At 51.5% G+C, this 22,598-nt stretch overlaps 1 protein-coding gene and 1 long non-coding RNA gene across 2 annotated transcripts in view; one reads left to right on the top strand and one right to left on the bottom strand.

Annotated features, from left to right (window-relative positions):
- Window positions 1–911: 911 nt before the first annotated feature.
- On the top strand, window positions 912–21,524 carry LOC148107833 (uncharacterized). Its single transcript, XR_015721525.1, has 3 exons — window positions 912–1,269; window positions 1,878–1,996; window positions 21,302–21,524. It is a non-coding gene; the product is annotated as an uncharacterized LOC148107833 (long non-coding RNA).
- The window catches only part of PARVA (parvin alpha), a 162,310-nt gene continuing 151,980 nt past the window's right edge, over window positions 12,269–22,598 (bottom strand). Inside the window, exon 13 of the mRNA XM_045796503.2 lies at window positions 12,269–14,253. Coding sequence (XP_045652459.1) covers window positions 14,177–14,253 — 77 coding nt within the window. The 3' untranslated portion in view covers window positions 12,269–14,176. The remainder of the gene's footprint in view (window positions 14,254–22,598) is intronic.

Raw genomic sequence — 22,598 nt, 5'->3', positions numbered from 1 at the left:
ACCATGGCTCTCAGAGTCTGGGGGCCTGGATGTCTGTGTTCTCAATTCCAATCCATGTGTGCTCCCTCCTGCTCCAGGTTGGGCAAGAGTTAGCTCTTCCCTGGGCCTTTGATAGGAGAAGTCATCTCTCCGCTGTGGCTTCTCCGCGGCAGCTGCCTCGGGGAGCGCTGTGAGCAGTGGCACAGGTGTTGGATCACGCCACACGCTCGGGTGCATACTCTCTTCCATGTTCCCTGTGCTCTTTCTGAGTCCTCTGGGAGACCATTATCACTTTTATTCTGCAGATGAGAGAAGACAGAAGGAGACTCAGGGAGCAGCGGGGGCTGAATCTGGAACCGCAGGCTCTGTCCATTCAACGAATGAGGAGCCAGCTCCTCACCCAGAGGACAGTGCACGCTCCAGGCTTTGCCCTCCATGCCTGTCCCAACCGCTGGGGTACCTGGAAGCCACTGGATGCCCTTTGAAGAAACATGTGGTCATGGAGACATAATGAGCCGGCTGCCAGGGGGACCTGGGGCTTGGGCTGGTACGTGCTTTGGACCACAGACAGTTCTGTTCCACCCCAGGCTGAGTCATTTGTGGACGGTCACATCGGGCCACTCTACAGTCTCGTGTTACCTGTTTTATAGCATTTCTGGGGTTCTTGCGGACTTTCCCAAACCTCCTTTGGCGAATGGTTTCACAGGCAACCCATACTGAGCTCTCTTGCTTTTTCACTTTTATTTCCACCGCTTCTCATTACGGCTGTGCTGTTTCCTCCCATGGCCTGTGTCCCTAAGAAAGGGAAGAGCTCCTGTTTCAGGAGAATGCCTCGTATGCCAGGCATGGTGACATATCATCTCTTCGAATTTAATCCTTATAACAAGCCTCTGAGAGTTTATTCCCATTTTTACAGTTCAGGATGACTAAGACGGAAGGATTTAGGACCTTTCCTTATACGGCTAGTAAGGGGGCAAAGCCAGAATTTGAACCTGACCTTCTAACCCCACCTATACTTTCCCGTACACCCACGGTCTCCTAAGGAGGTTGGCTGCTGCTCTGGTGGCTGCTTAAGCTCAAACTCAGCCTTGACCTCTGCTGTGGCTCCAGACTGGCTCTGCTGAGCTGCCCCAGACTCCTCTGTCCCAGGTGCTCTGCTCAGTCTTTCCTCCTAGTGGGTTTATTTGCTGAGAATCCTAGGCTCTGAGAGCTGCAAGGTCTTCAGAAGTCACCCAGTCCCCCTCCCCTGCAGCCTGAACCTCCTGTCCGATCCTCACAGCTTCCTTGGAGGTAAGCAGGACAGGTATTGTTTCCTCTTTTTTGGATAAGAAAATGTTTTCAGAGAGGGTGTGTGGATAGTCTCCATTTGCCCTGCAGGCCTGCTTTCAAACTTTCTCTGCCCTTCTCTGTGCCCCAGGAGGCTGCAACAGCTGGGCTCCCTTGACCTCTGGGTGGGAGGCTGGAAGGCTGGAGTAGAAAGGAAGGTGTTCACGCTCTCCTGTGCAACCTCGGGCAGCTCGTTTACGACATCTGCAGAATGTGATGCTAATGACCCCTTCCTTATGGGCTCATGAAGATGAGGAGAAATGCTTACAGACAGAGTGGGTGTCAAGCATGTGAGCGACTTGAATATCTTCCCACGAAAGCAGAGGGCCGTGAGGTCAGAGGCCCCTGGGCCCAGCTTAGCCACCAGGCAGCACTGTGGCCCTGGGCGGGCTGTCCGCCTGCGAGCCGGCGGGGCTGGGTGCGGTGATTTCTCGGTGCCCTGGCCGCAGCGGGCTTGGAGTTGCGGGGTGGCTGCACGAGGCAGACAGGGTGCAGTGGCAGGAGCACCTATGAGTGCATGGGCTACGCCTGTCGGGAGCACAGCTCACAGGACCCACAGCTGTGAGTTTCAGCCCCTAGGAGGAGGCAGCTGCGGTGAGGCCGGGGCGAGAAGCCAACCTGCCAGGCGCCTGCCCGAAGGACTCAGCCCTCTCGCCGGAGCGCTGAGACGCCCTGGATGGATGGAAGCAAGGTACCGGTCCTTGTGTCCCTGGGGTGGGGAGGCTTCCTTGGCTGAGGCTGCTGGTGCAGTGGGAACACCTGGGGGAGGCTGGGGAGAAGGAGGGGATCAGTGCCAGGTCCTGAGAGGGATCTGGGTGGGTGCCGTAGCACCCCCAGCAACAGCCCGTCCCTCCTCTGGACGTTTCTAGAGGAGAGATTTGGTGTGCTGGCTTCCTGGTCTCGGAGCTGGCCTGGCCCGGCCTGCCCCAGCAGAGGAGAATCAGCGTCTGTCTGTGAACACTCGCCCTCTGCACGGGGCTGCCAGAAATTCTGGAGGCAAAAGCTGAGGAATTTGAAGCATTTATGACTTAGCGGGATTGTTCCCAAACTTCAGGCTTCTCTAAAGAGCCTTCTGGATTTCATTGTGGTTGCTTCTCAGCGCTTAGATCCTGGCCAAGGGCTCCCTGGGTCTCACTTTTCAGGGCTGGACTCTGGCTGTAGGGTCTGGGCCTCTGTGAGGCTGGCTGAGTAATGCATGGGTGTTTGCAAACCTTGCTGCCTGCCCTAAAGTAAAAAGCATAGAAACCGAAGTTGGTAGTTCGAGCCCTTTCTAAAAGGTTATCTTGGCCACACCACTTAACGTCTCTGGCTTTTCTGCTCATCTCTCACATGGCTTGGTACCCCTGAGAACCTAGGGTAGTAGCTTTACTAGAGAATAAAAATCCAGGTAGAATAACATGCTTTTTTCTAGCAGCTGTTTCTCTTGAGTTTGAATGGTAGCTACTATCTTCTTACAGATTCTGCCTAGTGCCTTCATCCCCACATGCAGCTAATTGACCCGGGGTGAGCATCTGACCCACACAGGGCTAGTGATTAGCATTCAGGCACTTATTGGGAGCCCCGCTTTGGTATCCTAAGCCATAAACTCTGTGCACAATGGCCAATAGCTTTCCTTTCTATATTTCCACTTCCCTGCTGCTCCACTGCAGACATCACTGGCCAGGAAGAGTGCTGGATTTGCCAGATTGATTAGTAATGTCTGCCATAGTTGTGTAGCAGAGTAAGCATGATGCTATTTGCTGACTCTGGTCCCGTGCTTGGAGCAATAACAGCAGTAAGAATTCATATCTGACATGGAACTCTCCGCTTTACCCAATGTCCACAGTAACACTCTCATTCAGTCCCCTCGACAAGCGCTGGGTGATACAATGGTCCTGCTCAGTCTGGGATGGTTACTGTGAGAATTGGAGCATAGCCTCAAGCCCGAAGAGGGTGAGGGGGGGAAGGAGACTCCTGAGTCAGGCAAGCGGAACCAAGCCCTGTACTGAACATGGGACAGGTCCCCCTTATATCTCACTACAAAGAAAGAGGCTCAGAGAGGTAAAGTGATTTGCCCAACAGCACACAGCTACAAGTGCCAGGCCTTGAGCCCAGGTGCTATGCTCTAAATGGAAGTTCCCGGGGCTTCTGGCTGTACCCAAAACACGTGCTTGTACACTCTTGCTTGGGTCGATCCTGGGTCAGTGTTACTTGATTCCCTGACACTCCGGGGAAAATGTCGAAGAAGATGGCTGCTCGGGGGCTTGCTTGCTTTCCCCTGGAATTCCATTTTGAAATATCTCATGGAGTTGTTGTAAATATGCATCATCGTGGCACCTTCACCTTACAAACAGCATTCATGCAGAGGCCAGTGTGAGTAATCCTGGTTGTGAATGGAGGAAGCAGAGACTTCCGGTGGAGTCTGCTCACACATGGGCACAGGCCAGGACAACAGAACCGTGGCGCGTGCTCTCAGCAGGGTGGCCCGGCCTGGTCTGTGCACCAGGATGGCTGTCACCACGCTTCTTCGGTTCCCTGCTGCTGGGTCCACACACATTCCCTGAAGCAGATGCAGGAGCCACCCCAAAGGGGTAGAGGGAGGGCTCACAGGCAGCCGCTGGGCAGCCCTGGAGAGGCTTGGTCGCTAAAGACCCAGCGTCCAGCTGGAGCGCCTGCGCACTTGTATGGCAGCGCCCTCCTCCCTGGCTCTTTTGTCCAGCTCCCAGGCTGAGCTCCTGCCTCCACCCCTGCCCTGCACTGTGGTTCCACCCCTGCTCCCGGTGGGGGGGGGGGGACGAGGCCAGTTGGTTAGTCCGCTCTGTGAATGATGCCCCTTCCCTCTGGTCTCAAGCCTTGCTTACTTCCTGGGCTCAGCCCTACCTCTGGAGTCCCCCTGCCTGAGCTGGGTCCAACCTGTGGGAGCCTCACCTGTAAGACGTCAGCAGCTCTGGCTGCTCTCCTGGGCACAGCAGTGCTCAGCTCTCCTAGCCCCCACGCCCTTCCCCTCCCTCTAGACACAAGCCTCATGCTCCGCCTGTCTCCTGCTTTTCTGCCCAAGGCTGGACTTTTCTGCCCCAGGTTCCCAGTCCAGGGCATAGGCAGGCCATGTCTTTGAGGGAGAGAAAGCGAGGCTCCCTCAGCCAGTAACACCTGTGCCCCTTCCCAGAGCACCCCAAATAACCAAGTGTTTGGCAAGAAAAGACACAGAATGGACCTTTGGAGGTTTTGTTAAATCTTTCTTCATTCAGAGTTTCTTCCAGTGGGTTAAGGAACACTGTACCTTTTCCCCTCTGCCAACCAACTAACTAGTTAAATACATTAAATAAAGTCAAGAGGAAGCACAGTATTTGAGATGTGAAAAGGAACACTGATTCACAGTTGGAATCCAACCCCGCTGATCTTGAGCTTGACCCCTGTCTCTAGCCTGTGTGGCCCCAGGAATCTAGGATGCTAGGAGTCTGGACGCAGCAGGGAATTGTGGGGACAATAAAGACTTCAGAGTCAGAACCAGGTTTGAGCCCCAGCTGGTGAACCTCTGTTTTCTCTTCTGTAAAATAGGGACGACAGCTGCCCCTCCCGGAGAGGTTGCTTGCCCAGTTTTCTGCAAAAGCCAACCTGTGCCTGACACAAGGTGGCAGCCCAACAAGTTTTTCTCAAGTCTTTGCTTGACCTCTGGATCTCCTCTCTGACTCACCGCCTCCTGACCACAAAGGGGCTTGGAGCTGAGCTTTCCTGAGAGGGAGCATCTGTCCCCTGGAAACACCCTCAGCTTTGGCAAGCAAAGGGGGTCTGAGCCCCCTAACTCCCTAGCAGGAGCTTAGCAGGGACTGTGGCCGGAGGGGGTCACGCAGAGCAGAAGCAGGGGAGGAGATGCAGCTCGGTTCCGTGCAGGGTCTGAATCGGGGGTCAGAGGACAGTAGCAGGGCTTGGAAGTCACTCGACCGTATGCACATGGGGATGAGGCCACGGCGGTTTCGTTCTCTGCAGTATTCTGCACCTCGCATGGTGTCTGGTGGCACAGGCAATGTTTAAATCTGTATTGAATAAATGAATGACAGCCTTATCAGTCAGAGCCTGGTTGCTTCAGGAATTCCTTTTAAAAACAAGGCAAAGGAGAACAGCTGCTGGCAGGAAACAGAGGTCCTCTGGCAAACAGACGGGTCTGTCTGGATGCAAAGAGTTAGCGATTGGTCAGGCAGCAGAGACGCGAATTCTAGAGGCCTTGAGCAGGCAAAGGAATTCTGGTCTATGGACGGGCAAACTGCCGAGGGAGCCGAGGAAGACCTACTAAGTTCAAGAGGTTAGAACCCAAACGCTAGATCCTGGCTGGCCGGGCTCACAGCCCAGCTCTGGCACCCACGAGGCACGTAACCTGTATCAAGTCCTGAATCTCTGGGCCCTTATTTTTCCCTTTGTAAAACGAGGATGATAACAGTATGTGCCTCACAGTCTTGCAGAGAGGACTCAATGGGATTATCTGTAGAAGGTCCACACTGCAAGTGCGCAGTAAGTACCCCTGTTGGGATTACTGGAGAGGAGGCCAGATGATCTGAGCTGGGTTTCAAGACGCGGAGGCAGGGAACAGATGCAGGATGGATAAGCCCAAAGGGAGACTGGTTAAGAGGGCCTTGCAATGTCCAGGCATGAGGGGATGAGGCCTTAATTAGGGGAACACTCGGGGCCTGAAGAGGAGAGCAGTGCAAAACACGTGGTTGATGAAGCAATCAGTAGAACGGATTGGCTGTGGTGGAGGGGAAGATCAGAGGAGGGGAAGCAGAAAGTTCAGAACTCCTTTGTGCATCTGAGAGCCCCTGGGAAGGAGACAGCACTTCTGGAAGAGACAAGGGATGTCTAAAGAAGGAGCAGATATGGGGAGGATAAAAATGCAGTGTGGGTGTGTCCGGCTGTGCTAAGTGGGCTAATGCAGTAGCCCATTCAGGGGGATGTGAGGCTGGAAATGCCCAACCAGCCAGGTGACATGTCGGGGCTAGGGTGGAGACAGGCCCTAGTGAAGCCAGGCAGAGACAGAAGTATGGAGGATGCCCTAGGCAGCATTCACATTTGGGGGCCAGGGAGATGGAAAAAAGCCCACCTAGGAGCCAACAGAGCAGCAGCCAGAGAGCGGGAGAGAAGAGGAAAAGTGTAGTGTGTGCATGACCTTTGTAGCTGCGTTCCTGGAAGAAGGTGGTGGACCGCAAGGTCAGATGCTGCAGGGCCAGCAGAAGAGGGGTCGGGGCCAGCCCCGTGTGTGAAGAGCTGACCCTGCTGAGAGCAAGTTCAGCTGCTGAAAAACTAGTAGTGGATTCTAGGGGTCATAAAAGAAAGGGGGAAGCGAGGAAGTGGATCTGTATCCTTCCAGGAGAGTGTCCCAGGGAAAACGTGAACCGGGGCAGACGGTGGAATTGGCTGGAGAGCTGGCTCAAGTGCAAGTGGTTTTTCACCGTAGAAATCTGCATGGTTTGGAGCAAAAGTCCAGATGCTGGAGGAGAAGGGAGCTGGTCCCGGAGGAGGGGCAGCCTGGGAACTGGGGCGGGAAGAAGGGAAAGGCAGTGAGATGTTGGGATGCTATGGAAAACACAAGAAGTGAACGGCTTTGATTTCTTGGTAAAGGAAGAGGGGAAGACCTAGTGCAGGGAGGAAGTAGGCGGAGGGGTCTGGGGAGCAGGTAGGCACGGACAAGTGGCCATTCTGTGACTTCCTGCAGCAATTCCACGCTGGGGAACAAGAATGAAAATGTCCACCAGTGGGGCCGAGCAGAGGGTGACTTGGAGAGGCAAGGAAGCTTTGAGTGCGAGGACAGTGTTCAAGTGACTGGCAATGGAGCCCAGCCTGGATTTTGGGGGCCTGACTGGCTGTTTGCAGAATAAAGACCGTGATTTCTCAGCAACAAGTATGACTTTAGACAAGTGACCCTAAATCTCCATTCGGCTTTAGGGTGAGTTGTGTGTTTTCTTGTAGCAGCAAATCTGTATGGTACGTGACATCAGTGCTCCTGGTGGCGGAGGCCCCTAAAGGTTACATGGCAGCTGGGGTTGGGTTATTTTCTGGGAGAATCTACCTAGGGAAACTCAGAGGTATCTGGTCCTATCTTGTCATGTCACCGTATTATTTTAAATGAGCTGCATCTGTGGCCCACCTCCGTTGGGATGGAGGAATCCATGTGGGGAGGGACCCTCTACTTTCCGATCTCCTTTTGCGCATGGCAAGGGGCCGAACTCAGAACAAGAATGCCACAAGAATTCCCCGACGTGATTGCATTCTGATCATGCGTGGTTTGGGGCCTGGCCCAGGGAGCTGACTGGGATTCCTGTTGTCCTATGGTGTTTGGTGTCCCGCTCAGCAATGCCAGGGCATACTCATCTTGTGGGGATGGGAATCGTCATGAAGAGAACGGGAGAGAAAGCTCTGCGTCTTATTGACAAAGAGCACCAAAGGCATGCAGGTCAGGAAGCCATTTACTCCAGATAGGTGAGTTTTATGAATGAAAGAAATCTGGCGGCTCCCCTGGTCAGGGTGGTTGCTGGTGAACTCGGTCTCTCACAGGCAATCACAGACCTGGTCACGGGTCTGGACCAAGCAATTCCAACGTGAGAGGGGCGGATGTTATGGGGATGAGCTGCAAGAACTGACGATGCAGGAAGTTGAGGCTCAGGGACAGCACAGAGGATGCAAGCACCCACGAGGGCACCCCATTGACTCAGAGCGTGGACGACGCGAGGAGGGCTCCATGGCCTCGGGAACCCGGCTTAGCGCATGCTCGCTGGTCACCATTGTTACCGCCCATTATCTTAAGCCAACTGCCCCCGGTTCCGTGAGAGTGTGCATTCTCCAAAATCATGACGAATGAGGAACGATGGGGTAAGCTGTGAAGCTGGAGTGGAAAAGGCTTCCAGGAGCTGCTTTTCAGAAACACTGGCAAGTGTTTGCCAAGGGCGGGCCCTGTGTTTCTTTGGGCAGTTGGCGAGGCCATTGTCAGGGTTTCCGGGAAGACATGTGAGAGGCTCTGAGTCGCACGGCCCCAACCCCATCTCCCATACCAAGCCAATGTGCAACAGATTAAATATTTATCTATTGTCCTGTCCGCCTCAATAAAACATGGCACTCTTTAAAATGGTGGCCTTAATGACGTTTGTGTGTCTTGGAATGCGGCCCTGGGCTAGCAAATCGCATCTGAAGATGTGAAAACATGAAAATCGATAACAAGAAATGAAAAGCCTGTTTCACCGATAAAACCTCATTTATCTTAATCCGTGGGGCTTCTCAGAATTTCCTAAGTGCCCTTTGAAATGCCAGCGTCAAAGCCCGGGCCCACGTGCGCTGCGCGCGGAAGGCCCAGGGGAGCCATGGCCAAGGTCTGGATTGCTCAGGCCACGAAAGCCTGCTGAGGAGAAGCGTCCTTCTGGGGCAGGCACCCACGGCACTGGTGTCCCGCCAAATTGCTCCCCAGAGGGGGTTTCCAGGGATATTTCTGGGATTTCAAAACTCCCAGTGAAAATAATGTACCATGGGAATGAAAGGTATTTCACAAGACCCTAACCGTGAAGCCTAAGTGACCCACTTCTGGTCGGCCTCATACAATGTGGCAGGCATGCTAACAGTAATTCATGCTGACTAATGTGAACTGGGAAAATGAAATTTTGATTCCATCTCCAGGAAGCCTATACCTTGTCCTGCCACCCCAACCCCCCCAGGGTGGATGACTGCATTCCTGCCTCCCCTCCCCACTCCACCCCCCACTGAAGCCACACAGGGACCACCACAGCCCTCTGTGGTGACGAGGTTGGCAGCACTGGTCCCCAGGGATCAGTTTTCTGGCTGTAAGTCGTTCCCTTTATTTCATGCACACAGCCCCCTCCCGGCTTCTGGTTCCCTTACCTCTTCTCAGAGGACCAAAGAGCAGGAGGGTTGGAGATGGCTTAGGACCTCCTGCCCTGCCAGCAGCCCCCGTGAGATGGAGGATGAGGCTTTCCTAAGGACACCCAGGCTTCCAGCTCCGGCTTGAGACCAGATTGGGGGGGACGAGGGTCCATCTCCTTTGCTGGCCTCCTTGGTTCTCCAGCTGTCACCCAGGTTTGCAGATGGAGGCCAGTCTCAGACCCCCAATGGCTGACTGCTTTCTCCAGGCTTCTCACACAGTGGCCAGAGGCTATTTTCTCATAAAATCCACAGGCCTCTGCCACCTCTGATCCAGTACCTCTTCTCCCTGCCTCACTCCCTGTCCTCTAGCCATCTGGCTTTCTGCAGTTTTGTCCAGGGAGCCAAGTCTTCTCCTGGCTTGGGATCCTCCCCAAGCCGTTCCCTTGAACAGCAAGCTCTTCCCTTGAGTAGGCGTCCTTTGAAAACCTCACTTTGCCAGAGACCTCTCTTGACATCAAAACCTAGTGGGACCTCTTCCATAGTTTTCTTTGTCCTCCGCGGCCCTCACCATTTGTAGGTACCACTGATCTGTGATGATTTTTTATGCCTCTCCTTGAGTGAGCTCCACAAGGGAGCCTCCTTCGCCACCAGACACGGCACCCTGAAGACATCAGACGCTCGGCACATACTTGTTGACTATCTGGCACTGGCTAAACGAACCGATGTGTTCCACAGAGCTCTCATCCTGCACATTTCTCAGGGGGCACATAGGTCCCATGGTCAGATGTAATCTGGATGTGCCCTGTCTCCCTGTAGAGGGTCATAATACGCATCCGTGTAGGAAACTCTGAGATGTACTCCAATTAGAACACAAAAAACAAAAAAAATAAAATCAAAGCTATAAAAAGCAAGTTTACTTTTCTTTAGCCTCACATTTCCCAAATATATTTGAATGTGACTTTTTTTCACTTAACATCTACTAACATCCTGCAAATATACGTGGAGACCTGCTTCACTAATGGCTTCTGACTTGGGAAGTCCAAAACTCCAGACTGTCAGGCTTGGGGTGGGGGCTGCTGGCCTGCGCGGAGCACGCTTGTGGATGCATACGCACGAATTCGCATGTGCAACACAGGGTGTGTGAGCAAATTGTGAAGCTAGCCTGGGTTTAGATTTTTCAGGGAAAAGAAAGGGAAAAACAGTCAAAATTTGGTATTTGCAGATATCCCTTGGTGTTTGCAGCTACGGTCTTTGGAGTTATCGTGGTAGCAGCTTGCACACACGGACTTGTCTTTTGCTGAGACTTGAATCTGCCAGTGGTGGGAAGCTGGTGGGTGGACACAGGTCCCTTAGTGGCTGAGCGAGTCTACCTCCTACATGACATTTCATTTCAAAGCAGTTCTCCTGTTCTTAGTATTCTCTTGAATTTTCCAATAGACCTAAGTGAATTTTGGGGGGGGGTGTATTGCACGCCATATTCGCACGAGTGAAGGTTTCAGGACCTATCCCTCTTGCATAGCTAGGATAGTTTAGGTAGGTAGGGTTCCCGAGGTGGAGCTGCAGTGGACGCAGTGGGTCTCAAAATTATGTTTGATCAGCCCCCACTTAGGGCAAAACTTCTTGACCTACTGACTCCATCTAGTCTCATTTTCCAGTGGAAAAATAAATTAGTGGTGATTTGGGGGAAGTGGATTATGTATACATTTACTTTAGCACTGGAGTGTGGACAATTCATATTTGAACCACAATGTATACATGTCTTCGAGTCTGGTTATTGGAAAATTACAGTTCGAGAAGACTTTTGATGCAAATACGCTTGGGTATGCTACGTAGGGTTAACCAAGCGCCCCACAACAAAATACACTGATAATGATAAAGCTAAGCTAACAGTAATTCGTAATTAGAAAGGGCTGACTATAGCCATTGCAAATCGCAACCAACTCAAGGCGACACTGATGATGTGCTGATAAAGAGTCTTCTCCCAGATTTTGGGAACGCCAACTCTGGGCCTGCAACATGGGAAACGGGAGTTTTTGGAGAGAACAGACGAGCAGGGCCATAGGCTTGTAGCAGAATCCACACGCTGTTTACTAACCATTAGTACTTGCTTAGTCGGTTACAAATTAGTAGGTGTAGTGATATGTACAAATGAAAACTTCATCAAATTGTACACATTCACCATAATAATCTAAAGGAGCCCTTTCAAAAAAAAAAGAAAAATTCAGTATAGGCTGCCTGAGAATGTCTCTGGTCACATACCCCTGACCGCCGACCCACTACCCACTAGCTCTCAGTTTCAACGTCTGAAGTCACTGTCCAGGCAGCATTCCCTCCTTCCAGGGGAGGGCTTTCATTTCCTAGCTCAAGCAGACCAGAGGTGTGCATTTGGATTTATAAAGTATTCATAGTCTCACTTGAAAAAAAATTTAATGTCCAGTGCAACTCTCCAAGATACAATAAGTGAAAAAAGCAATGTGCCTGACAGTATGTCTAACATGCTGTTTATGTAAAAAAATGATTTTATATGTGTGTTGATGCCTTCTATGGCCTGATAATCTCTGGAAATGAATATGCAAAACAGATCCAAATAGTTGCCTCTGGGGAAGGTTATTGGCTGCTGGGGGAGGGGAGGGAGGCCGACTTAGGTTTTTTACTAGACACCCATTCATGCTTTCTGAATTTTGTGCCACTTATATACGAACTACTAAAAATATCGATGAATGTAGAAGGGAAAAGGCACAATAACAACAACAAAACCTAGCGAGCCCACAGAGACTTGCTTTCTTTTCTTTTCCTTTTTCTTTTCTTTTAAGAGGTGACGGTGGAGTTTGGTTTATTTATTGTTCTGACGCCTTTCTCCGCCTTCAAAAACACTGTTGTGTATTAAGCTGGAGATTCTAGAATCTAAAGGAAAACCTCCAGATGAGAGATCCAAACCTTAGGCTTCTAGACCGAGGCAGAGACCTCCATCTCGAGACCAGTGATTTAAAACCTTCCCAGTGTTCTGAGGTGTTTCCATTACCATGTAAACGCAAAATAAAAAAGGGGTGCTCTTCATGAGGCCCCTTGTACTTCGTACATTTGCAGCTTGAATGTAAAGAATAAAAGGACAACAAAGGAGACAAAATTCGTACAGCAAAGCGTGTTTAAATGAATGCATTCCTCTTATTTCATCCCGCTTTCGGACTGCTCAAGGACACAAAGCAATGGTTTATCTTGATTTGCTATCAGGAATTTAAATGAGCGCAAACAGAAATATGACACTATTTAGTGCTTCCTAATGAAAAACGTAGTATTTCGGTAATCATGTAAAAAGAATTGTATTCTTTTCCATAAATTGGCACAAGAGCCTGCGTTGTCTTTCTATCTTAAAAGCTCATTATGCTGAGTAACCATTATTTTCTTAGAGCAAAATATCCACAGAAATATGTGGTGTATCTGAATTTTATGGGTTCTGAGTCATGGCAGGTAGACAGCAGGAAATGTTTCGAAGCTGGAAGGAAATGTTTGGGACAATATGGGAGGCCTAACTCGGGGGGAGGGGGGTGGGCAGTGACGGAGACAGAGATCCAGATGAATTCCTCAAACTAGAGGTGGGCTTTGGGCAGTGAGCTGAACGTAGTGGCAAGACAGGCACAGACTATGGGTGGGTATCCAGCCTGGTGACGATCTGGCATATTTAGGAAAATCCTATAATGAAGATGTAATAGCAGAACGAATTATTATTTACCCCAAGGCCTTGGTCAATTTAAGGGCAAGTGTTAAGTACTACAAGCCCTATCCCTCTGTCTGGGGGGTATTCCCCCCCCATATGTCAAGTATGCCAAAGCTTCCCCATGCTTCCTGTCCTGGTCACTCCTACTTCAGCCCCTTTCCTATTCCCACAGCACCCAGCAGCCTGGGACAAGCAGAGCCCTGTATTTCAAAGTTGGGTTCACCGAGAGGGGATACAAGTAACCACAAGCCCGCGAGTGAGCCCACGCAAGGAGACTGCTCGGCCTGGGTCTAAATGACTTACATTTTTCCTTGCCTCAATTAGCCGGTAATTGCATGTGGGCAGACTTAGCCAGAAATGGTCTAAATGATCAATTAGAAGGCAAAAAGGAGTTCCTTTCTTTAAAGTTCAAGGGTCTCTGTTGAAGAGCCCTACTTCCTAAGCCCTGCTCACGTGGGCCTGCGCCCAGCTCTCCGTGGTGCCTGAGTATATTTGTACATTTGCCTAACGATAATGAATTGAGTACTTATTTTGCAGGAAAATATAGGGCACTTCCATTACATGCAATCAAGCAAAAAGGCTGCAGAATGTGCCACTCCATTAATTTTAAACAGAATTCTTCCCAAATGTCACCCTGAAACCAGAGTATGGGGTTATTACAAATCTGAAGGAATTAAGAGTAATTTTCATTTGTATAAAGTAGTTGAGGGACATGACTCGTGCCACACACACACACAATTAATTGAGTTAAAGTGGATTAGCCGATGTCAGTGTGAATCACTGAGCCCTGACCCAGCCCGCCTAGTGGTGAGACTGGGGGAGGGGGCTCCGCCATCTTTGCACGCAGGTGCACACACCGCCCCCACAACTAGAGCGCGTGCGTGCGGGGTGGAATGGGAGGGGCTAGCTGGCAATGAGCACGTTCAAAGAAGAAAAACCAACGCCAGCCTCTGGCAAGCCTCGGTTTCCTTGTCTGTAAAAGGGGATTATAATACCTGCCTCCGTGGGAATCCTGAGGGCGTCGGAGCACTTAGCGTGGTGCCCGGCACATAGTTTGTGACCGTTAACTGGAAACTATTACCTTTATTTTCATCTTCTCAGGGGAGTCTCTTGTGCCTAAACTGGTTCCCAAATCACGCTGAGGACATCTGGACCTAGCCCCAGGGCCTGGGGGGTGCGAGTCAGCCCCCTGAGCTACTGATCCTTTCCTTCCTAACTTCAGCCCTGCCGCCCCGGGCGGGAGCTGGACGGGTGGGGAGCACAGAGCTGGGCATGGGGACAAGCGGGCGGAGGCGGCTGGGGAGCGGGCCGGCGTGCCCCTCACTCCACGTTCCGGTACTTGGTGAAGAGGTTGTACAACACTCGCAGTGTGGATTTCAGGTCACAGTTGACAATGTCTGCGTAGAAAACAAACACACACGTCGCTTCAGTGGGGCCACGCAGCGCACAGCAGGCGTCCTCGTCCCCCTCCTTCTACCACCCACCTCGTGTGCCCGGCCTGGTCCTGGGGTGGGTGCCCTGCCCCTCACCCCCCAGCACATCATCTGGTGCTCCTGAGGAGCCTCCAGTCCTGTTGGGAGAGAAGAGCCTCCCCCACCAGACACCCAGAGGCAGGTGGGTGGGGAAGGATGGGCAGTGTGTACGGTAGTAAGAATTCGGAGTAGGCGGCGGCTGCAAGGGCCAGTGGTGCTAGGCGGGGATGAGGGGAGTCCCCGCCTCTCACTGAAAGCAGACCCCAGAGCCTACAGGCTTTGCTCTGGAAACGACATCCCCAGGTGAGGGGCCCCCTTCCTGTCTCCTGAGTCTCACTTGTGCCTGGGGCTCCGCTGCCTTCAGTCCGTGCCACTGAGCCAGCCAGGAGCGGTGGGGAGAAGCGGGGGTGGGGGGAGCAGGTGGGGAGTGAGGGCAGAGCTGCCTCTCCCGGAGGAAGGGAGGGCCCCAGAGGGCACGGAAGCCCACCTGTCCTTTGAAGAGAGGGAGTAGAGAGAACATAAAAAAAGCATTCTGCCTACTATATAGGAGTGAATATTTAGATAAAAAATAAGGAAAAGCCAAGGACAAAGCAAAAGGCGAAAGCCCAATGACTATAAAAGTCAGGACAGCAGTTACCTTTAGGGAGAAGGCTGAGGATTAAGTAGCTGGAAGGAGTACCCGGGAGCTGGGGGATCGTTACACAGTGGCTTGCGGGGTGAGACTTCACAGACCTCAACATTGATATCTTATGTACCTTTCTGTATATGTGATGTTTTGCACAGTAAGAATGATTTTTAAAAACCTAACTATGCAGAAGGTCAGATGAAGGAAATGAAGGACAAGAAAATAATAAATGCTCTGGGATTCGAAGCGGGGAGAGCTCCCGCTGAGCCACCGGGAAAGAAGGGATTGGGGAAGATGTCGGAACTATACCCACACCCGGGTCAGTAGGAACAGGGACTCTTGGAGATCAGGCAGAGCAAGAGGCCGGTGGCTCCAACAGGCTGGGTTGTGGCCCCCAGGTCTTAGCCTTGGGGCCCGTGCAGCTGGGGCTGCCACAGCTAGGCGCGCTCAGGCCCTGGGGCCCAGGCTCTGCAAAGACTGACACTGACTGGGCCACAAGCTGAGGGCCTGGGGCTGGGAAACCCCCTTAGGACTCCTCTGACCACCCCCTGCTCTCCCCTTCGGCCTCATCCCAGCTGGGCTTGGACCCTGCTCTAAGCTCTCTGGCTGATGGACGTGCTCATGGTCTTCCTGGGACCACTTGGGAGGCCTGGAGCTCAGTTTCCCTTTCTGCTCCCATGTCAGTTCAGGCACATACTGAGCCTCCTTTGACATGAGACCCTCTCTGGTGGCTAAACCCTGCCACCTTGCCCTGCCCATCCAAGGAGTTCCCTGTCAGGTGGAGTCCTATGCCCTGTAGGCTGATTCCTGCTTTTCCCTGACTGCTTGATGTTGAGTAGTTCTTAAATTCCACTCAAGTCAAACATTAAGAAGTTAGGGAAGGAACTGTTGGAAAGCAGAGAGGGACAGAGGTGAGCTCAGCAAGGGAGTGAGCAGGAAGGGGGTGGTAGGGTGGCACTGGGACCATGGCAACACTCCTAACTGGGCCTCTTAAAGCCTCTTGCCCTCTCCAATCCATGTGACCCACTGTAGGTAGACTATTTAGTCTCTGGGTATGGTTGTGCAGGATGCACACTGCACAACTTCAGGGCACGTCATTCACATTTCCAGGGCATCATTACCATAGATCACAACATAAATGGTGCCCCTTGAAGTTGTACAGCTCATGACTTGTATGGCCATACAACCATTTCACTTAAGCTAAGGTCCAAAATCCTAAATCATGACTTTGCAAGGCATGATGTGAACCCAGCCCACCTTCCCAGCCTCACTTCATGCCCCACTCTCCCTCGTTCACTCTGCACGGGTCACACGGACTTCCTTTCACTTCGTCCCAATGGCTGCACTTCTCCATCATCTTGGCCTGTGCACACGTTGTGTGCCTACTGGATTACCTTTCCCAGATGGTTGACTCCTCATCTTTCTGCAGACCTTGGCTCAAAGCACCACCTCCTTAGGGAAGCCTTCCTGACACCTGGCCTGGGTGAGGGTACCCTGCTTTATGGTCTCGAAGCCCCCCTGCTCTTCCTTCATGGCACACACTCCAGTTCTAAATCGGTGATTTGTGTGCTCATTTGATCTGGTCTGCCTCTTCCCCGGACGGCCTGTGACTTGATCGCAGACAGCCGGTCTTGCTTGCTCCAGCACCTAGCCTAGTACCTGGCATGCACAGACCTCAATAGGTGTGAATAGATAGCTAGATGAATGAATGATTGCCCAGTGTCGTGCGAGCCAAGAAAGAAAATTCCAGGAAGAGGAGACTGCCAGAAGGGCTACATGCTCCTAAGAGGGTTAAACTGGAAAGAGTTCCCAGGGAACGTGGCTCTAACTGGTGGCTTGGGGGGGAGCAAAGCCATGTGCAGGGGGAGGCAAAGTATTACCCACAGAATGGGCAGATGAGGCTTGGAGGCAGTGGGCCTGGGCACAAAGGAAGAACTTGGGGGCCTGATGGAGGATAGGGATGGAGGCAGGAGGACTTGTTTTTCCCTTTTAAGGACAGGTGAGTTCTGAGGTTTCTGGAGAAGGAAAATGTCCAACATGATGGGAGAATGTCTCAAACTGACCATTTAATTTTAAGGCCCGCTAAGGTTTGAAGCCCATCTTCATGATAGCTGTGTAACCCAGTTAAAGTCATTTAACTTCCCTGAATCAGTTTTCTCACTGGTAAAATTAGGTTTTATGAAAAACATCTAGAACACATTAAGGGCTCCCTAAATGCTAGTTCCCTTCCCCTTTCCCATCTTTGCCTGTTAACAGAGCTGTTGTGTACTGCTGTGCAGTATGTGTACTGCACAACTCCGGGGGGGGGGGCGTGCCATTCACATAGACTAGGCCCTAGGAAACCTGAGTTCCTGCTTCCTCCAGGTCATCACCTTATCAGGAAAGCCAACTGTCATACAGTTACAGGCAGGTCAGTAGATGGGCTATCTCAGCCAGGAGAGGGGCTCTGGATTCCTGGGAATGACCTGTGACTCCATGCTATGTAAACAGAGCCTCTTGAAAGCCCTGGCCAAATAAACTATGTGATTAGTAACTCAGTACTGCTCTGATGGCCTCTGCGTGCTGGCCCAGGGCCCCTCTCTGGGAGCAGTCTGGATGGTGGGGCTCCTGTTTAGAAACAACCAGAGCAGAGGTTGGCTAGCTCGCTGTGAGCAGGGGAGAGATAAATCAGACCCAAGGCTACTCCAAGGAGAAAACAGCCTCTGGCCAAGGGGAAAAGGCTCCATTTTTGTTCCTCTCGCTTGGTGGCATTAGTGTCTCTTCCTGTTCATTAGATGACCATCCGAAATGAGTTTATGGTTCTTTAAATGATGCAGAAGTCAGAGGAAGGGGAGGGTAACTCTTCACAGTGGAAACTCCATCTTTACTCAGAGGGACAGGGCCCTGTGTGGCCATGCCCTCCATGGACCTGTTCGTGCCACCAGTGTCCCTCGTCTCAGTCTGGGGCAGTTGCTGAGCCCCTCTCTCGGAAGCTTCCCTGCTGGGTCCCCAGATCCCTTGAGCCGGGTAGGAAGTCAGCTGGCAGCTCAGTGCCCCCAGGTGGTGGGGGCTGGAATACCCTGGGCGGTCACAGGCCAGCTCCTCGGGGCGAGTCCGGCCCCCATCCCGCTCTTGATGGAGCTAGCTGACGCTCGGTCTCTGCCTGGCTGACCTTGCTGCTCCCTATTCCCCACTGCACTAGGACCCATCCTCTGGAGATGGGTCATATTGGTGTTGGCCTGGGACCCTATCTGGGGATCTTGCTCTTTTCTGTACAAATTCAAACAAAGTTGAAAGGTGACAAACATCCAGAAAAGTTCATGAACATATATGTGAGGTTTTAAACGCTTGAAAGAGAACCCCCAGGTAACCAGCACCCACGACAGGGGCAGAACATTGTCAGTGCCCTGGAAGTGCCCCCGCCCTCTCCGCGTTCCGGTCACAAACGTCTCGCGTCCGGCAAAGAGAGCCACTATCTGGACTCGTACAGTGGTCATTTCCTTGCGCTTCTTCGTCGTTGCTGGTTTGAGTTTGGCCTGTTTTCATGCTTTACACCAGTGGGTCGTGCTACGTGTATTCTTTTGTGATTTTTCTTTTTCTTACTCAAAATCATGTTAATGGGATTCATCTATGTTGTGTGAGCTGTTCATTTTTAAACAATTTCGAGGTGTCGTTTGTTTCATTGAGACAGAACTATAATTATCCAGCTCTAATTTTCTAGTTCTTTGGGAATAAGTGGGTCTCGGTTTAAGCTGATTTACAGTCCATTCTTAGTGCCTTGAAGCGGTCGTGCGGGATCCTGGTGTCCAGCTTTATACTTGCTTTTTTTGCAGAGAAGTATCACTGACCTCTTCACGCTGCAGTAGCTAGAAGTCCTTCCCGCCACCCCCCCCCCCCGATTTCTCAGTTCATTTTTTGTCACTGTTGGGTATTAATCCACGGTCTGACTCTACCCCAACACATCTAGTCTGTTAGGGTGTGCAGACCAGTGTCGGCTATCGTGGACGGTCTTGGGCTAGTTTCCTGGTGTGTGGACACGCATGCCTGTGAGCGAGGTTACTGCAGCAGATGCTGTATTACTTTCCTACTGCTGCTGTAAACAAATTATCATGGGTTTGGTGGCGTAAAACAACCCCAATTTGTTATCTTAGAATTCTCACGGTCACGGTCCAAAATGGGCTGCCCTGGGATAAAAATCAAGGCATCCGCAGGGCTGCGATCTCTTCTGGAGACTCTAGGGGGCATCAGTTTTCTTGCTTTTTCTAGCTGCTAGGGGCTAGCTTCTAGAAGCCTGCATTCTTTGGCTTGTAGCCCCTTCTATCCGCAGCCACAGATGGCTGTTTGAGTCTTTCTCCTGCTACCTCACACTGATACTGAGCCTTCCACTTCCTTTGTGATTATACTGGAAATTTCCAGACACTCCAACTCAGTCACATCTGCAAAGTCCCCTTCGCCATGTAAGGTGACATCTTATCAGGTCCTGGGGATGAGGGTGTGAGACTTTTGGGGGCCATCACTCTGTCTACCATAGAAGGTAGCGCCAATCTTCAACTTATTACATGAAGACCAACTACCGTTCAAAATGGTTGTATTTACATTCACACCAGCAGTTTTCAGTCGCCCCACATCCTTGCTAACACTTGATATCATCAGTTTGAAATTTTTGCCACTATCTGGTCTGCACACTATTCTCCTCAGGGAATGGGCAAGAGAAATGGAACTCTTTTCGCTATTTCCAGCCACTAACCAAGGCCTTCCCAAAATGAATTGATCACTTGGACCTCAGCTTCTATCACCTTCCTGGGATTTTTTAGCATTGCTTGAAGTCTGGCCCCAACTTTTCCAACTCTTTGAATTGTAGATACCCCATCAGCCTGCTGGCTGACCGACAGGCTTCATTCCTGGCGAGTACTAGATTCCCTCTGCGTCCCCACTTGGCTGTCATGCCGGAGTCTTCACCACATTTGGCGAGGAGTCACTTGAATAATAACGGGGTAGGCGTGTGCACTGGAAGACAGGTGGTGTGATGTCCTAAATAAGAAGCCACCAGCTTTATGCCAGGATTTCACCTGCTTCATTGGCCGTGAACTTGGTGCTAACACTCGGGCTCCTAAAGGTTGATGAAGCCTGGGCAGCAAAAGTCATCTGGGGTGCACACCCAGTTCCCAGGAGATTTCAAGGTACGATGGAAATTTGAAGGTCAAACAGCATGGCGGAGAATGCACTTCCCCGAGCTTAAAAACCTTTGCCATGAAAAATGTCTCCACCACAGCCACTCTGATTTTGAAACACCCTCAAAGAATTACCAACATTGGCACCTTTTGTAAAATCTGCAGCATAAATTCACCACTGAATCTCACTTTCCAGGGAGAGGCGCAGAAACCAGAGGGGCTGCTGGGGTATATACCCCTTACAAAGTACGATTTCACGACGTGCCATTTCCATTCTCCTTTACGCACTGGAAATTTTCAGCGTGGGCATGATGCCCAGTGTAACAACAAATAAAACAGATGGGTTTTTCCATTGCTATGGGTCAGGAAGTTTCATATTAAGCAGTTCAGTCAGTAATTGTACAAGAAATGTCCTCTAAATGCTGAAATGTCCCTATAGGTTAATTGATACTGGGAAAACTGTCTGGTCGAGGGAAATAAAGGCCTGACAATGGATGTATGGGGGGAGTACTTCTGATTCATGACCAGGAAGTTTCATATTAAGTGGCTCAAGAACATGGAAACAGAAATGCTGGCCAGAACTCTCCTGCTGTCTCTCTTACTCTGAAGAGGTGTTTGTCTCTCTTACTCTGAAGGGGTGTTTGTCATCTGGCCGCAGGGCTCAAAGTCCTTTCCTGACGACATTAGGATGGTTGGAGTGACCTTGGCCTGAGAGGGCCCCTAGAAGGACACCAACCTTGCTTGATGCCCTGGGCAGTGACCAGGCGCTTAGAACAGGTGACGGTAAGTGAGAATAAGGGATTGGCTTTTGTTGGCTGGGGCCAGGTTAACGAGGTCTGTGACGAGGCACGACACGGGGACCCAGCCCGTGTCCTCACAATCCACCTCTCTCCTCCAGGCTCCCTGCTTTCCCCTCAGCTTCAGGTAAAGGCATTCCCGCAAGATAGTGTCCTTAACCTTCTTCTTTTCTCCGCATGCTTGCTTGTTGTTGGGTTTCCACTAAGTGGAAGACTTCTGATTACATAACTGCAGCCCTGATCTTTTCCCCAAACTCCAGTCCGCTTGGTCAATGCCTCAGCTTTCTGACTAACGCTGACATCCTTATGTCCCCTACCAAGCTTGCTTTCTTCCTGGGCTCCCCAGTGCTGCTGCTGCTGCCCCACAGCTAACTCTCTGTTCTTCACTCGGCCTTCCAAAGGATCTCTCTGGAACAGAGCTCGGAGCACGTCACTTGCCTGCTCAAGAACTTTCCATTGTCTGGTGCCTGGGTGGCTCAGTTGGTGAAGCGGCTGCCTTCGGCTCAAGTCGTGATCCCAGGGGTCCTGGGATGGAGCTCCACGTCGGTCTCCTTGCTCCGTGGGGAGCCTACTTCTCCCTTTCCCTCTGCCCTTCCCCCCTGCTCATGCTCTCTCTCTCTCACACACTCTTTCAAATACATAAAATCTTTAAAAAAAGAAAGAAGCTTCCGTGTCTCCCACTGCCTACAGAATAAAGTCCAAACTTTCTGCCTCGGCATCAAGTCCCTCTAGGACCTAAACCAGCTCGCTTCATCCTCACCAACTCTTACCCAGTTCAGACTCTTAATCTTCCAGCCAAACAGGCAACTGTTTGCATTCATTACCAGGGGCACGTGATACGCATTGGTCACCGTCACAGTGAATCCTGTCACGTGTATGTCCCTCCGCGCACCATCTTTATAGACGTGAAAAGTAGGCTCAGAGATGGTAGGTAAGTTGCCTGAGGCCCCACAGCTGGCAGGCTGGGGACTGGATCCAGGGCTGTCAGGAGCTTAGCCACAGGCTCCACTGTCTCACAAACGGAGCCCCTCTCCCTCCCCCAGGCAGGACTTTTGCTCACACTGTCCTCCTATCTGGGGTGGCTCCCCTCTCCCAATCTCCAAATACAAAAGTCCTGTCTGATCCTCTCGGCTTAGCCCTGCTGCCACCACCTCCATCAAACCGTCCTCTGCCCAGACGGAAGTGCTGGCGCCTCCTCCATTCTCTTGCTCTCTTAGCCGTACCTCTTTCAATGGCAGTTGTCACAACTGTCATTCTGTTGTGGTTGCTGGGTGCACCTTTTCTCTCCCCTGAGGGCGGCAAATGCCTTGAAGTCAGGAACAGCCCACCCCTCGTGGCATGTCACCATCGATGGGGTCTTGCACCCCTGGACAGCATGTGCCCCCCTCGATGTGCAGGTGTGGGTGGAGGCACAAGCAATGGGGAGGGGACACACCCCATCCCTGCTTGTCTGCCTTCCTTCAAACAACTAGGAAAGTGCAAGCAAAAGGGCCCACGGATGGAAAACAGAAAATTATCTGCAACACAGTGTTGACTCACCAGCGCTGATAAAATGGAATATTTCAGTCAGTAAGTCAATAATCGTCCGACCAAGAAGACTCCCAGGAGAGACGAGCCTCCCATATGCACAAATGCACACAGCTCCAAGTATGAGCACGGGAGGGCTGCTGGAGCAGTCTGTTCCTTCTGCATTTTTAT

Source organism: Ursus americanus, chromosome 24 (assembly GCF_024610735.1).
Source record: "Ursus americanus isolate L20-20 chromosome 24, mUrsAme1.1.p, whole genome shotgun sequence".
In the NCBI taxonomy this organism is placed as follows: domain Eukaryota; kingdom Metazoa; phylum Chordata; class Mammalia; order Carnivora; family Ursidae; genus Ursus; species Ursus americanus.
Note: the sequence above shows the minus strand (reverse complement) of the source record. Positions and strands in the feature narration are given on the sequence as shown.